The following is a 15,623-nucleotide window of genomic DNA, read 5'->3' as shown; positions in this document are numbered from 1 at the left end:
AACCTTACTGAACAGATAAGGTTGATTGATGTTAGCATTTGAAAGGTTGTGTTTTTACGGTGTTACGGCAGTCATTTTCTTTAATGCGCACCACTGTGCTGCCCAGAGGAATACAGTAGGAAAACAAAGATAAGAAAGAGGCATTTTGGAAAAATAAATAAAAGATGACGCAGATAAACATCAGCATTTATCTGTTCCCAAGAGTAAATTGTTTCACAGGATTATAGAACTATGACAACCATTTGCTCTAGGTTTCCTATTTTTGTCACTTTTCAACAAACAAATTTCATTGTCAGATAAAGAAAAAGTCAGAATAAGTAACAAAAAATTGGGGTTTCGAATGAATTATGTTATTAAGGAAAGATTGCAAACCAACCTGGCCCCTGTGATGAAAGCTTTCTTCTTTTTTTTTAACTTAATTTAAGTGGAATTTAACACCAACACCAAGGCCTGGTTCTGCCAGACCTGTAGAACCAAGAAATCTGTAGAAAGATTGTGAAGTTTTTGTTGTGGTTTTAAATCTGTGTTCTCGAGGACATCCATTGTTAGTGTCTTGCAACTTAAGATAAAATGTGTGCTGTTTTAAAAACCCAAACAACCGGTTTTAACTGTATCAACCATGAATTATGCTCTCTGGAGGACAACTGTCCAGGAGCAATTTGTCCAGACATTAGTTTGTGACCTAAACATCCAATTTTGGTTTTTAAGGGGCCTAATCAAACTCCTGACTGAAATCCAGTTTATGATACAGTCACAAGAACCTAAATGGGCTTCTCATTCCATTGTGGCTGTACAGAAATAAATAAAAGCAGTTTCCAAAAGAGAAGATTTATTCTCAGTTATAACAAACAACAGATGATGTTACCATGTTTTGTACAACCAGGGATTAGCAGGAAATTAGTTTATATCTATTATGGTTATCTTTAATATTATAATCCTCGAACTGTAAAGCAACTGATTGTGACAAAAGAAAAAAAAGGAACAGTGAAATATGGCAGAATTTATTACTTTTACAGCAAAATTGTGTCTAAAAACAAGGAAGAAATACTAAATGTAAGGGCAAAGGTATTTAAAACAAGTCAACTTATGTATCCACACTGCAAGATAATGTCATTGGACAAGATTTCATGAATTAACATTTAATATTTCAGTGTACAGCTCGACACTTAAAACAAAGTGTAGAAACAAAGTAAATTATCTACCAATTCTATATCTATTTTGTTGTTTACATTTTGGTATGAACTAAATCAATTTCAGCATGTCGTTGCAGCACTACAATATGAACTTTCATTTATTTTTCTGGCCAAACTTTGCTTTAGTGAATTTATCACTAATTAAGGCTACAAAAAATACTTTTTTATTTACTGTAATTCAAATGTGCTATGTATATCAAAAGCATTATAGTCTGACAACACTGTATTAAAACATAAAGAAAAACAGATAAAAAAGACGGACTATCATCTATGATGTTTAAAGTCTATTTCTGGAGTGAAAATGTTCAAGTTTCCTCCTAGAGCAACGCTTCTTCTTCGTCTTCTGTACTCTCTGAACAGGTGCTCAGGAGTTTAAAGGATTTTCTGTGTAAAGTTGTGTGTATCCGTAGCTCCTTGTTCACTCGGAGGAGACTTGTGAGACACTGCAGCACAGCCAGAACCAGATGATACTTACAAGAGACAGATTCAAGGCCTGAGTCCAAAAGTTTCAATGCCATGTTACCCTTTTCACAAGAGTGTAGGCTTAGTTTACCATCTTCAGGAGGACCTTCAGTCTGTCTGAGGCTTGCACTGAGGGTGTGGGATTGTTTTGGAATTAAAGCCATGACCCTGGTTTGTTCCTGCAGGAAACGTTTTAGATTGTGAGAGTAAATCAGCCGAGGCACACTCAACAGTGCTTCTGCCAAGAGCTGGGCAACTGGAACAACTACACTTGTGTTAACAGAAACCGAGCAACTGCGGTCATATTGATGAAGGGCATGGTTCAGCAGAAACTCAAACGTCCCACCTGCAGATATTACAAAACCTGGCTCTATCACACACTTCTGACTGGGATGCACACTGCACAATGTGTATGCAGTTCCAGCACTTATAGCGTCTGAATGTAAAGATGTGCAACTATTGGATGGAAAGGTTCTCTGACAACCTGTGGTGTAAGTCTCGCGTCTGGGCGGCCATGCTGTCAGTAGCATTCGAAACACATCTTGAAATGCACATGCATACTGATCCGTTTGCCCCTCCCCTGGAGCACAAATCACCAGGCTGCAAGGTTTGACGTTGAGCCTTTCTTCAGAGTCCTGGAAGTCCAAATGAACATATCTGTTAAAAATAAAATGATATATTTTAATTAGAATGTTGAAAAATGAATTACAATGTCTTGAAAAATTATTCCAGTACACTTTCGGAATACATTTCTTTAGCAGGGTGAGGGAAACAGGTCAGAGCTGACTGGAAGATGGATAGAGTAAAATACAATGCAGGGCTAAAAGAAGTTAGGAGACTAAAATCACTTGGGACTGCACTGTAAAAAACTAGAGTACTAGAAATACAAATTCCATTGGCAGATCATCTTATTTACCTAATTAAGGATAAATACAGTTATTTTAAGAAATTTGTTCATCCATTTACTTTGTTTTTGCAGTGTGGGATAGAGGTTCGACTTCCTGTAGCATAATGACACTAATAAGGTGCCCAGAACTGCAAAGAAGTGTCAAAAATCAAAGCTTATTCATCAGGTTTTAAATTGGCACAGTCAAAGTTCAGTTTTAACTGAAATCAAGAGTCTTTGTAAAAACCATCTCGCCAGAACCCTTCCTTCTAGTCTGACTGGGCAGTGCAAAGCTGGTAGAAACAGACCAGGAAAGCTTTAACTGCTAAAAAAAAAAAAAAGTGGTTCAAAAAAGTGTTGTTTTTCAAAACTATTTAGATAAGTAAAAAAAATAAATAAATAAAAATATACACCACATAACTATTATTTCCATTTTTTTAAATTAAAGGGGGTGTTTCGTTGATCTATCACCCAAAATATTAACCATACATTAAAGGTTGTGATTGAAAAAAGAAAAAAAAGATCAATAGGTTAGGGTTAAATAGTTGTGTAACCCATGTTTGAATGTCACAGAATGTTGTATTTTTATGTGGAATTGGGGACTTTAGAGTTATATCCTCTGCACCTACCTGTGGGCTCCAAGCTGTAAAGGTTTACAGAAAGTCAGGGTTGTGATGTGCTCTGGTTGAATCCCCCAGCAGTCTGAGACAGGTGTAACCCCACTGAGTTGGGCAAAAAGAGACAGTTCCTCTTCACTGACACACTCCACAATGCACATCCCTGACTGTGTTGCTAAAGCCAGGGCAGCAGGGGACTGTTTCAGCGCACACAAAAGGACAGAGACGCCAAAACTCTGCAGAGAAGCAATTATGCTCTTCAGTGACCCCTCTGTCCAGGAACTAAAGTGCACAATGCTGCTGTCCTTTGTCACCATGTCTCCACAGCCCAGTTCAAGCACTTCACCTGCAGCGAGGACTTTTGGCTGCAGGTATCCAGTGAAAACCACAGCTTTGAAAAGTTGCTTTTTCACTGGAGGGCAAGGTGTAGCAAAGTCTCTGTGAATCACCTGCCCCTCTATCAAATGGGAGGAGCCAACTGGGAAGCCTGATACTTGGGTATGTAGTGCTGGGAAATTGTTGTTTAAAAACTGAATGGAGAATGAATGACGGGGATCTTTTACCCTCCAGTGACTGAGCATTTCACACGTGAGGTCCCTGAAAAAGTCACAATACACACTACCGAGGCGTGTATGAAAAAATGATAAAAGAAGGGTTTGAAAACTCCTATTATGTTGCGATTTCTCTGTAACTTCCTCTAATGAAATACAGAATCCATGTGGCAACACATTGACTGCAATGAGTGCTTCCAACTCAGTCAACGCAAATTCCAGCAGTCTGTCAGCCAAGTGTCTGGCAGTGGCAGCTTCTGCCATTTCTGTGGAGGTATAAGAATGAGATGTATGGGCTCCCTTAGTGGCTGCAGCCTGAATCAAACGCAGCAGTGATGCAAGGATTAGAACAAAGGTTTTAGATCCATCACCGGTTGCTGTGCTGTGTTTCCAGACGCAATCCACCACCATCCTGGTAAGGCAAGAACAAACAGTGTTGCAGCAGAATTGACTGGAAGAAAAAGTGCAAAATATAAAAACTACTTTTTTTTTTCCCTAACCTGGCCAGTGGATGCTCCAGATGTAGAGCAGTGAGGATGCGTTTTCCGCTGCGGCTCAACATCAACTGTCCTGTGTCACGGGTGAACAGCACCTGTCCTCCTTCAGGGCCAAAACTGCGAAGGATGACGGACTCTAGGGCACACACTGACTGTAGGACATGTTTCAGGTGGAGGTCCCCCGACTCCGGCATCTTAAAATCCTGGGGGGAAAAAAATGCAATTAAAAAGAGGGAAATATTTTATATTTTTAAACCAGACATTTGTAAACTTACACAGCAAATGAAAAGGAAAATGCATTAAAATCACCAAAACATTTAAGTTTCGCCTTAGAGCAGACCCTTTAGATACAGCTCAGCATGTAGGGATTTCATCCAGAGACGCTGAAAGTGTACCGCGCTGGATACAGCTCAGATGAAAACAAAGCAGATATAAAGTGAGTTGGGCTGAGGATGGTTTGTAGGACATGATTTAATTAGAGGAACTGGGTCTTCCTCCCAGACATTTGATCTGCTGCCAACTTAGAAAGGAAACTCGCGGGCATTACTCTGGATGGAGTTGAATATCACCTTAATGAGACAAATCAGGATGAATAAGCAGATATTATTCATGGCAGTGGAGACTTAAGATGTTAAGAAAGACAATGTAATAATGAAAAAAAAGTTCAAAACTGCATTAAAGTTTTCTTTTTTCTAACTAGCTTTTCCTGTAGCCTTTTTAATTTGATACAGAATAAAAATGCAAATCAAGAAATACACAATAAGAGCCTATTATATAATATAATATAACTGAACTATGTTATAAAAACACAAAAACTTCCACAGGTTTTCTTTTAATTTCCCTTTTGGGATTTATAAAGATCCATATAAGCCCACCAAACACTATAACATGGTTACAGAAGAGGGAGGGGACCACAGGAAAAATCATTGTTACATTTAAGGGCCATTTAGAGAGACCAGGAAACAGAACATAGATGTCTTTGAACTGTAGGAGGAGCTGGTTTTCCAGGAGAATCTGGACCAGAAGCGTCTAAAAAAACTTCAATCAGAGCTCAAAGCCAGCAGCTGCAAAGCAACCAGTAATGATTACTCCTCCATACAGATCTGCTGATAGAGAGCTGTACTGTATTATGAGTGCAAATTAATGAAAACACAGCCAAGCTTAGCCCTACTATATACTGAATTATTAGTGAATTCTTGTTATACAGAATGTGGATCCGAGTAATATAGAGTTCTCTAACATTCATATATCAAAAAAGAAAATATATTTTTTTAAATACATTAATTTTGTCCCATTAGAGGCCTCAGAAGAAAGGTCAAACTCAAGTTATGATTACTGACGTTCACAATCACGGTTTTGACTGAAGAAAAATTTTGCTTTACATGAATTAAAAAAAACAAATATATATATATTATATATATATATATATATATATATATATATATATATATATATATATATATATATATATAATTTTTTTTCCCTTTCTTTCTTTTTTGCCCCAACCTGCAAAAACCGTGTAGTTTTGTTATTTTGGTTTAATAAACAAAACAAAAACATACAACAAATTATTTATTTTAATTGTTAATAAAGTCACGTTGAAGAACAACGAGGTGAATGTTTAAAAAGTGCCTTTTGCCTCTATATCCAATTAAATTTGCATTTTAGTTTGCCTTGAACATTATAACTCCGACATTAGCAACTAGCCAAACCGTTACACTAAATGCATCGGCTTAAAAAAGACAAAAATGAACTTGTACAATAGAAATTATAGGAAAAAAGGCCGAAACTTAATGTAAAAATCAGAAAATTAAACAAATGGATGACAAACTCACGCTCCAGTCCAAAAGGAAGTCCTCTGCTGTTGCCTGGAAACAGGACTTCCTCTTTGGTTCATAAAGTCGATCTGAGATTCAATGGTTGCCCTCTAGCGACTGAATAAAGAAAGTGCGTGACTTTGGTAAGTATTTTTTCCCCATGCATCTTCTTAAATAGCTACTTGATAATCAGATCACTACTACAAACTCAGTAAAGACGTGAAGCAAGGTTAACAAATTAATGATATATATGCAGCACATCCTTTGTTTCTGTGTTTTTTAGAAAATTGAACGACCATTGCTTTTTATATTCCAAAAAAAAAAAAAAGTTAAAAAACAGTCCACTGGACTTTGTTTCAAAGTTTGAAGACGTTTTGCTTCCCAACCAAAAAGCTTTTTCAATTTAAAATGTGAGGAGTAGCGTTGAGTTTGAGGTTCCTTTTATATTATTATTATTATGACACAGTTTACCGTGCTCTATAGTGGTCAAATTTAATTTTGGGTCTTCATTATTTCAGGGTTTATTCTACTTTGCAAATATGGTCATACTCTTTGAACTTGTTTACCATTTAAATAAAGGATTTTAATCTATTAAGTCTGATCTTAAAGGGAGCATACATTTTTGGTAGAAGGAAAATCATACATGTTTTTTCTTTTAAGTTTTATAATGTATGAAATAAAGAACATGCATTTGTTTTAATTATCTTTAAATTCATTAACTTTACTCTGATTAAAGCCCAGTAAAACCAGTTGACTTCAATCTAACCAAGGTTGAGCTACTTTTCAAAGAAGAATGAAGAAAATATTCTCAGTTAGACCTGCAAAGCTGATTGTGAAGTATCCTGAAAGCCGAAAAGATGATATTGCAGTAAAAGGTGACTATTGTCTCACATGTCTGTCCAAACTTTGAGGTTTTTTTTGTTTTAAACACTGCAGAAAAATGTACATCATTTTCCATCTGTTTGACATTATGTGGTAGTTTGTTTTTACTCTATTATATAAATCACTAAATTATTGTGATTTATATAATAGAGTAAATTTCCTGTGCTATATTTCCTGTGAATTTCCTGTGCTATATCTCAAAATTTGCTTTCACCAAACAGTGTTTTTCTCTCCTTACTGAGAGTTTAAAAAGTACTATTGTGTTTTTCTCCAAAACTAATCTATAAAGATTGTTGTAAAAGAAGATACAGATAGCGTGTGGTTTTCTATCCTCTATTGTTCCATGTGTTGTGTCTTTCTCAGCCCACCCCTGACCTATCCCCCCCTCTTTGTATCATTCTTCTTTACAGTAACATTGAAATGTCAAGGTGAACTAGAGAGAGCAGGAACCCGATCCGTTTGTTATCGCAGGAACCAAATCCTAAGCTTCTAAATCAGGCTACATCAACTATACAGAGACCATATGAGACATTTCTGCAGCTTCTGTCAGATGCACACTTTAACACACACACATGCACACACACCATATAGGGAGCTGTCCACTATGAATGTAAATGCCCTCTATTGCTGAATTCTCAGTATGCTAACGAGGTTTTAAAAAGCCATGTCACTACACTAATAAATATGCATCAGAGGCCTGGTGAGGGTGACCTGTAGGGATGGGACAAGAGGTCTCAAGAGGTGAGGCATCAGGAATGAAGACTACAGCTTTCACGATACCTGATTGGATAGGAAAAGAACACATTCATCCCAATAGAAAAGGCGCTATGTCTCACGACCACACACACCCCCTCACACATAAGTAAGCACTCATCCTCAACTCCATCCTGCCCCACCCTCCCTGTTGTTGCCTCATGAACCAGCTTCACACACCTGCTCTGCTTTGCTTGATGTCTGAAGAGTGGTGAGATGTAAAAATACAAGGCAGCGAACTGATCCACACATCAAGCTCTTTCCTTCTTCCTTCATCCTCATTCCAACTCCTCAAATTTTAAAGAAATAAAACTGCATTTGGAACATTTTTGAACAGGTATGTCTTTATTCTTTCTTTTGAATTTTAAAATTATAAATCTTTTTTTTTTTATTATTCATTTCTACATATCTTGAAAAACTTATTTTCTAAGAACGCTCATAGATGAAGCTTAAAGACTATTCATCAGATCTCTTTTATCAAATTATATTAATAAAACTGACAAGTAACAAATATAAAACATGTATCAACTTAGCTCTAACCCTAAAATCTTAAGATAAAGTCAGAAATATATAGTAACTATGAAGAAATGCTGTTTCATATGTAGAAAATGTTTTATTTTTCACCACAATCACTTAGGTACAGTTACATAATAGATGTAAAAAGGATTTATCAAATGAACTATTTAATTGCTTGCAGATAATAAGATAAAATGTATTTTAGCAGCAACGTCTTCTCCATTATTTGTGTTATAGGTATAAGCAGCATTTACTGTCCATCATTATGATTTAAAGCTCTAAAAGAACTAAAAAGTGAGAAATAAAGTGAGATCAGTGTCTGCAAGTAGGTGCTGATTCAGCCTCAGATACTCAATACCTGTGATTTCTGCAGAATCGGAAATAACAGCCCCTAACATTTCCTGCGCTCGGTCGTCAGATTTTGGCACCATTTAATGCGCTGGCGTAACCTTGGCACACGATTCTGACCTCTGGCAGCTGAGTGTAGAACAGCGGAGATCCACACGTGGTGCCTCACACCCCTCCACCCCCAGTCCCTCATCCATACCCCCTTAACTGCATTTCAGCAGCTTTGGCAAAGACAGCAGCTTTCATATCCTGTGTTCAAGTGTTTTTTTGCGATGCCAGCAGAAACAGGAGAAGTTATTTGACACTGATGTACATACTCCATTTCTAAGCACTGTATTGCATCAAATATTTGATCAACAGACTATAAGGGAACTTCATGCTGTCTACTCTAAAGGGCTCTTCAAATTACATTAAACAAAAGTGCACACTTCACGAGATTTAAAGCTGTGACAGTTTCTGCTTCGTTTGAAGGGTGAAGTTGGAAAATTGTGCTGAACCCTATTTTTCTTTCTTTTTTTCTGACAGCAAATCCCTGATCTGTCACTCTGATCGGTAATGAACCGCCGAGGTGAAGCAAGTTCCTCATTCAGCCAGACTAACATCCCAAATGCAACAAGTATGCCAGGCCAAAACCAAACTGGAAGCCACAGAGCCAACAGGTTCATGAATGAACTGCGGAGCATCCACAGTGAGTTGGACAGAAAATGGATTTCCATTGTTACTCACTCATCATTTCAAAACTATGATTATATGTCTGTGCCTATTGAGAAAGAAAATGTAGATCGATGATAGTAGTGAGTGTAGTGTATTTTCTCTGCCCTTTCTAAAAACATCCTTATGCAGAAAACATTTCTATTAAGATCTTAATCCATGCTAGAAGCTTAAATGATCCCAATCTTTCCTGTAACTTTGCTGCACCTGTAACTGGCATTTTAAATCGTTAGACAGACATTGCATCAAAAACAATTCTGATTTGATTAAAGTTGAGACCAGGGCCTGAGGGGCTTCTGAGGTATGATTGTTTAACATATCTGCACAACGAGATTTCACTCAAAATCTGGGTAATTAAAACATCTCACCTGATGTGCCTCTTCATTTATTTTTTATTTATTCGCAAAACAACAATTTTAATGAATGTCTTGACGTTATAGTTTAAAGATGGACACATTGGACCAGTTAAGATCGGCCAATTATAGTAGTTAATATATGTTTTCCAGACACATCAGGAATGCTTTGAGTATTTCAATCAACTACAAGCAGATAAAGTGGTGTCATGAGACGGTGTCAGGGAATAATGAATATGAGCAGCTTTGTTGTCTTTGACAGCATTTTCTACAATGAAAAGCTTGAGGGAAGCTGGGGGAGTCTGAGAGTATGAAGATAAATACTGAAATCTCCTGTACTTATATACGTGACCTTCAAGCCTGGAGCTGCACAGCATGGGAAAATATTATGCCACCAAAATCAATATAGACACTTGAGACTAGGAGTACCTTGGAGACCCATTATCAATTAATAGTGTTTACTGCGTTATCCATAAAGGCCATCTGTGTTAGAAGAATACAAAGCCATTTATAACTGCTGAAATGTTCCGATGTTCTTTGGATGCAAAAATATATGGGAAAAATGTCCTATGGTTTGAAAAATCTACATTTGAGTCTACCTTTAAAGCAGGATCTTAAATATTACCTCAATTAGGTACATGTGAAACAAATTGCACTATTAGCACCAACTTTGTTGTAAAATTTCACAAATGAAAATATAGAAAATCAGAAATATGTGCTCCTGATCAAAACCGACAAAAACAGATTTGCACTTATCCTAAACAGTTGCAAGACTCGTTTCACATTCATTATTCTCTCGTCCTGCATGATCGAGTTGTGTGAAAAATCCTTCCTACATCCGTAACTAAATCTAACAATGATATGAAAAACGTCATCCTTTTTTTCAAGTGCATTTATTCAGTGAATGGAACAATTACAATTCCTGTAATCCATGTAGCTTAATCCTTTTTAATCCGAACTTTATTTCTTAAAATTGATCTGTGTGTTCAGGATCATTACATTCCTTTTTTATTGAGCTATAGACTTATGTAAATAGAGATGGTAGATTTCCCTAAGCATTCTTCATAATGGAAAAAAGTTGTCAAGTGGGGCTCAACTGTATAACACAGAAAATGGACTAGGAAAGTAGGAAATATGTTAATGTCATGAAATTATCAATTTTTCAAAAATATGTGGAGAAATTTTCAAAATAATAAACTGGAACCAATGCAAAAGCGATGTTATTCTCTCCCATGTTTTCTATCCTTGTGGTGTGATAGAACCGTCCTGGGCAGCAGCTGCTCTCTGCATCATCAGTTTGTGCATGGTGCTGTCATGCGCTTTTTGCATCTGGAAAAAGTGCTTGATAAAAAAGGACAAGGACAAAGAAAAAGACAAGAAAAAGGGGAAAGAGAAAAGCAAGGGAGGCTCTGACACTGAAATGGATGGGGGTTACCTTGAGGTGAGCTACCAACCATATGCACATGCACAGCAGAACACGTTCACGGAAATAGTCACCTCCTGCAGATAGATTGTTCTCATAATATATCACAATCCTGACATCTGGGTCACCCAGGATGAGTAAAACTGTCAGTGCATTCTGAGACTAATGGACATACTGCTTTTCGCACATGTTAAATTAAAGATAAGGTGAGGTAATAAAAGTTGTTTTGAAACAGATGTCTGCCTCAACTGAGCAACCAGCTCCTAATGTCATAGGTTACGGCACAAAGTAAGCATCGATCCTTGTTAAAGGGGGGTCCTTTTTTTAAAGGTGTGTAAGCATTTGCATGTCTGTCTGCAGCCCACACAAGATGAAGCAGAGAAAGAAACCAAGCTTTCAAAACATGAGCTCAAAGAGGATGAGAAGCTCGGCCGACTTCACTTCACATTAGACTACAACTTCACAGAAAATATGGTGAGCTCATGCAGCCGCTCAGTATGTTTCAGCTGCCAACTGTATATGAGCCATGTCTTCATTTTCTGTTGCTGTCCTCTGTGCTTACCTCCTAGCTGATGGTTGGCATCCTGCAGGCATCAGAACTTCCTGCGATGGATGTGGGAGGTAGCTCTGATCCTTATGTTAAAGTCTACCTGCTCCCAGACAAGAAGAAAAAATATGAAACCAAAGTCCACAGGAAGACGCTGGAACCAAACTTCAATGAAAGCTTCACATTTAAGGTAAAGTAAGCAGCAGAATGAGGAACATCCAAAACGATTTGACTCCTAAACACAGTATAAAGATATTAGCTAATTCAATTGACATAGCATCTATCTAAATTTGCTTTGATTAGGAAAAATATTCTTTTTTGGAAAATCATTCTTCAGAAAATAACTGTTTGTCCCCATGTACTCCTTGACTACTTTCCAGAATAAAGTCAGCTTGTCACTTTTTGTTCTTAGACATTTATCTATTAAAGGGACCCTCATTTGAAAAAAATCATACCTTTTATGTACTTAGATGATCTTTCAAATATTTAAACCATTTTAGTGCAATTAAAAAGATAACCTAAGGGTCCTTTTTTTGCAGCACTGTAACCTTCTGCTTGGTTTTGTTCTCTCCTACAGGTGCCATACACAGACTTGGGCGGTAAGACACTAGTAATGACCGTGTATGACTTTGACCGGTTCTCAAAGCATGATGCAATCGGGGGAATAAAGATACCGATGAGCAGTGTGGACTTCAGCCAGTCTCTGCAGGAGTGGAGAGATCTGCAGAAGGCAGAGAAGGAGGAGGTGGGAGAATAAGTTTGAAAATAGGGAGAGATGAGTCAAAAATTCTGCATATTTAAAAGCCTCCTTTTTTTCAAAAGTATTGTAAATTGGTAAATAGTTTCAGAATAACAGTGTCCGTTACTTGAAATCAACCAATACTCTTTCATTTTGAATAATTTTGTATCTGGCAACTGGGAAGCAGCTCCCGGTGCCCATTCAATGAGAACATTGTTAGTTGTCATTAGAAATCCTTCCAACATGGTCTTAATGTTTGTGTATCAGAGCGAGCGGCTTGGAGACATCTGTTTGTCCTTGAGGTTTGTACCGACTGCAGGGAAGCTGACAGTGGTTGTCTTGGAGGCCAAGAATCTGAAAAAAATGGATGTGGGCGGATTATCAGGTGAGAAAACACTACAGAGTTGATTTAAACTTTCCATTTCAGAGTTCTATACTTTTCCAGATTTCGTTATCGTGATATTTTTCTGCCAGATCATTAAGAAATTATTGACTTCTTTATCAATATTCACATACTTATAACCAGAGATGGGAAGTAACGAAGTACAAATACTTCGTTACTGTACTCAAGTAGATTTTTCTGATATTTTTACTTTACTTTACTACTTATTTTTATGGCGACTTTTTACTTCTACTCCTTACATTTTTACACAAATATCTGTACTTTCTACTCCTTACATTTTAAAAAATTGGCTTGTTACTTTAGTTTTGAATCATTTCAATGGAGTTACCGTTATTATTTTTCACGTCATCAATACCAAATTCAATCTAATTGGATGGGAATCTACGTTGCATTTGACGCACCACTACAAGATGAATCGACAGATTCGGCGGTATTCATTTGCAGCAAATCATTGCAGCTTGGTGGCGGTGGCGTTAGCATAGTAGCATGGACGACGAGATGATTGAAAATGAACACAACGGAGATCTAGTCCTATTGGCAGACATCCATTTAAAATGTAGGCAACGGCATGAAAAAAGTGGTTTCTACTTTTACTTTTATACTTTAAGTAAATTTACAAGCCTGTACTTTGTTACTTTTACTTGAGTAAAGAAGTTTAATCAGTACTTCCACTTTTACCAGAGTATTTTTTAACACAAGTATCTGTACTTTTACTCAAGTACGGAAAGTGAGTACTTTTGCCATCTCTGCTTATAACACAATTCTAAACCTAACTTCCATCCATTTTACAGTGTTCACAGTGTTGCATTGCAGTTATTTGGCATCTAGGCAAAGCTAAGACATATACAATCTATAATATTTAGGAAAAAAATAGAAGGAACTGTAATCTACTGATCCTTTCAAAAGCAGTTTAAAATTTATGATTCTGTACTTAGCTTTAAAATGATTTTCAAAAACAGAAACTTCAGCGCTTTTGGTGGACCAGCAGACCCAGAAGAAATAGAATTACTTTTTATTTAATCAATATGGGCTTATATGCTGTTAAGTAAAAAAAAAATCCATAAAGTTAACAAAAAATTGAGTTATGATATGATGAAACAAAAATGAATTTCATTATATTAAGTAATTTTCTTTGCTCAGAAATCGAAATTTCTATATTTTACAATAAAAAAATGGAATAACAAAAAAATATATATAAAAACTTTTTAGCCTAATTATCCGTTCCTTTTTCCACGTTAAAAGTATACGGTAAGATGGGTCACCTCAGTTCATTTGGACTTCAAATAAAGAATCACTACAACTAAAGTTGCTTTTCATTGATAGAGTTACGGCACTGGTGCCAAGATTTTTGGTCCGCTGCTTTAACATAAAACACCTCTGTTCTGTTTCAGACCCATACGTGAAGATCCACTTAATGCAGAATGGCAAAAGACTGAAGAAAAAGAAAACTACTATTAAGAAAAACACTTTAAACCCTTACTACAATGAGTCATTCAGCTTTGAAGTGCCATCTGAACAGATAGAGGTACAACAAATAGAAGCTTGGGTATGCATGCACATGATTATGACTACCTGTAAATCTTGTTTTCTGTGTGTTTTATTTACAGAAGGTGCAATTAGCTGTTACAGTGCTTGATTATGATAAGATTGGGAAAAATGATGCCATTGGGAAGTTGCTGCTGGGCGGCAACAGCACTGGGACTGAGCTACGCCACTGGTCAGACATGCTGGCCAACCCACGACGCCCAATAGCCCAGTGGCACAGCCTTAAATCAGAGGAAGAAGTCAAGTCATTAATTTCCAACAAGAAATAACCTGTGTATAGGAAGATCAAATAATGAATTCAGGCCTATCTACTAACCTTACTTTTCCTAGATTTTGCTATACAAATGTTATATAAACCATATAAATATTTTCATGAACAGTTTGTCAAAATACTTGAGACTGCAGCCTTTCCCATAAGTTACTAATTAATGCTTCATCCTTAACATTACTTTGAAGACACACTGCAATGTAAATTGCAATAAAAAAAGATGATATATTATGTCACATTTGTTATATTTACGCTTTTCTTATAAAGAAAATTCACCAGTAGGGGGAGACAAATCAAAGTACTCCATCCACTTGGTAACAAGTTCTATAAGGTGAAGGAAAACAGTCTGTACAGTAATTTACTGAAATGATTAGCTACATATTATATACATATATTTTTTTATATCAGCCGGCTACTTAAGAGGGTTTTAAACATTCACACACCGCCTATCCAAGGTAATACTATTCTGAAGTATTTTGATTAGTTATAAGATGATTTTTTTTTGTATTTTAGGAGCAATATAAACAATTAATTTTGATTAGATCATATTTTTGTCTGTTAAAAATCAAAATCAAAGGGTCACATGTTCTTTTAAAGACAATCCTACTAAAGCCCTCTTAGAGACAAACCTCTTAAAAATTAACTTACCTTTGAAAAAAAAAAAAATATTTAATTAGTAACCATTTTCTTTCTACTCATCAAAATGACGTGTGTGTGTGTGTTTGTGTGTGTGTGTGTGTGTGTGTGTGTGTGGGGGGGGGGGTATACAATGTAAGGCTGGTGTGTGTAAAGAGCTGGTAGAGCTTGATTTCATGGCGGGACTAACAGGGTCAGCATAATCAAGTTAGAACCAATTACACAACTATGGATCTGATGCATAAAAACTTGTGCTTTTCTCTTTTAAAAAAAAAAAGCTAATTCAGTTGTCGGTTGTGTAATTGTGAAAATTATAATGATGTAAACAGTTTTATGTTTTTTGTTGTTTTTTGGGGGCCAGCGTCCCGCGCCGTCATTGGTCCAGTCTGTTTTACACCAGAGAGTTGTGAGCCGTCAGCCTTTACCAGGCTGACTTATGGCCTGTGTAAGTCAGTCTGGTTGGCCAGGCTACATTT

The 15,623-nt window shown here is 36.7% G+C and overlaps 2 protein-coding genes across 3 annotated transcripts; one reads left to right on the top strand and one right to left on the bottom strand.

Moving 5' to 3' along the window:
- Positions 1–812: 812 nt before the first annotated feature.
- On the bottom strand, positions 813–6,117 carry bbs10 (Bardet-Biedl syndrome 10). Of its 2 annotated transcripts, none has more exons than XM_038268744.1 (4): positions 6,042–6,117; positions 4,210–4,409; positions 3,171–4,121; positions 813–2,312 (listed from the first exon to the last, which is right to left on the bottom strand). In XM_038268744.1, exons 2-4 carry the CDS (start codon positions 4,398–4,400, stop codon positions 1,511–1,513), a joined length of 1,944 nt encoding a protein of 647 aa, XP_038124672.1. In that variant the 5' UTR covers positions 4,401–4,409; positions 6,042–6,117; the 3' UTR covers positions 813–1,510. The 2 variants fall into 2 exon arrangements, with proteins under 2 accessions (XP_038124672.1, XP_038124673.1); XM_038268745.1 differs by lacking the exon at positions 6,042–6,117 and adding an exon at positions 4,540–4,838.
- Positions 6,118–7,813: 1,696 nt separating this feature from the next.
- On the top strand, positions 7,814–14,861 carry LOC119772468 (synaptotagmin-1-like). The gene is made up of 9 exons (XM_038268902.1): positions 7,814–7,995; positions 9,048–9,210; positions 10,846–11,027; positions 11,370–11,483; positions 11,579–11,746; positions 12,134–12,301; positions 12,563–12,680; positions 14,090–14,223; positions 14,306–14,861. Exons 2-9 carry the CDS (start codon positions 9,078–9,080, stop codon positions 14,510–14,512), a joined length of 1,224 nt encoding a protein of 407 aa, XP_038124830.1. The 5' UTR covers positions 7,814–7,995; positions 9,048–9,077; the 3' UTR covers positions 14,513–14,861.
- The last annotated feature ends 762 nt before the right edge of the window (positions 14,862–15,623 follow it).

The sequence above is a fragment of the Cyprinodon tularosa genome, unplaced genomic scaffold (assembly GCF_016077235.1).
Source record: "Cyprinodon tularosa strain WSP-4 unplaced genomic scaffold, ASM1607723v1 ctg71, whole genome shotgun sequence".
Classification (NCBI taxonomy): Eukaryota; Metazoa; Chordata; class Actinopteri; order Cyprinodontiformes; family Cyprinodontidae; genus Cyprinodon; species Cyprinodon tularosa.
The sequence above is the reverse complement of the archived record's forward strand: the minus strand, read 5'-3'. Positions and strand labels throughout refer to the sequence as shown.

What these genes read in the sequence shown, in the direction of transcription:
- bbs10 (XM_038268744.1), bottom strand. Translation starts at nt 4,400, where the DNA reads ATGCCGGAGTCGGGGGACCTCCACCTGAAACATGTCCTACAGTCAGTG. An exon ending in CTGGAGCATCCACTGGCCAG is followed by an intron (nt 4,122 to 4,209) that starts GTTAGGGAAAAA and finishes TTGCCTTACCAG; the next exon opens with GATGGTGGTGGATTGCGTCT. An exon ending in TTACAGCTTGGAGCCCACAG is followed by an intron (nt 2,313 to 3,170) that starts GTAGGTGCAGAG and finishes TATTTTTAACAG; the next exon opens with ATATGTTCATTTGGACTTCC.
- LOC119772468 (XM_038268902.1), top strand. Translation starts at nt 9,078, where the DNA reads ATGAACCGCCGAGGTGAAGCAAGTTCCTCATTCAGCCAGACTAACATC. An exon ending in AGAAGGCAGAGAAGGAGGAG is followed by an intron (nt 12,302 to 12,562) that starts GTGGGAGAATAA and finishes TTTGTGTATCAG; the next exon opens with AGCGAGCGGCTTGGAGACAT. An exon ending in TGCCATCTGAACAGATAGAG is followed by an intron (nt 14,224 to 14,305) that starts GTACAACAAATA and finishes TTTTATTTACAG; the next exon opens with AAGGTGCAATTAGCTGTTAC.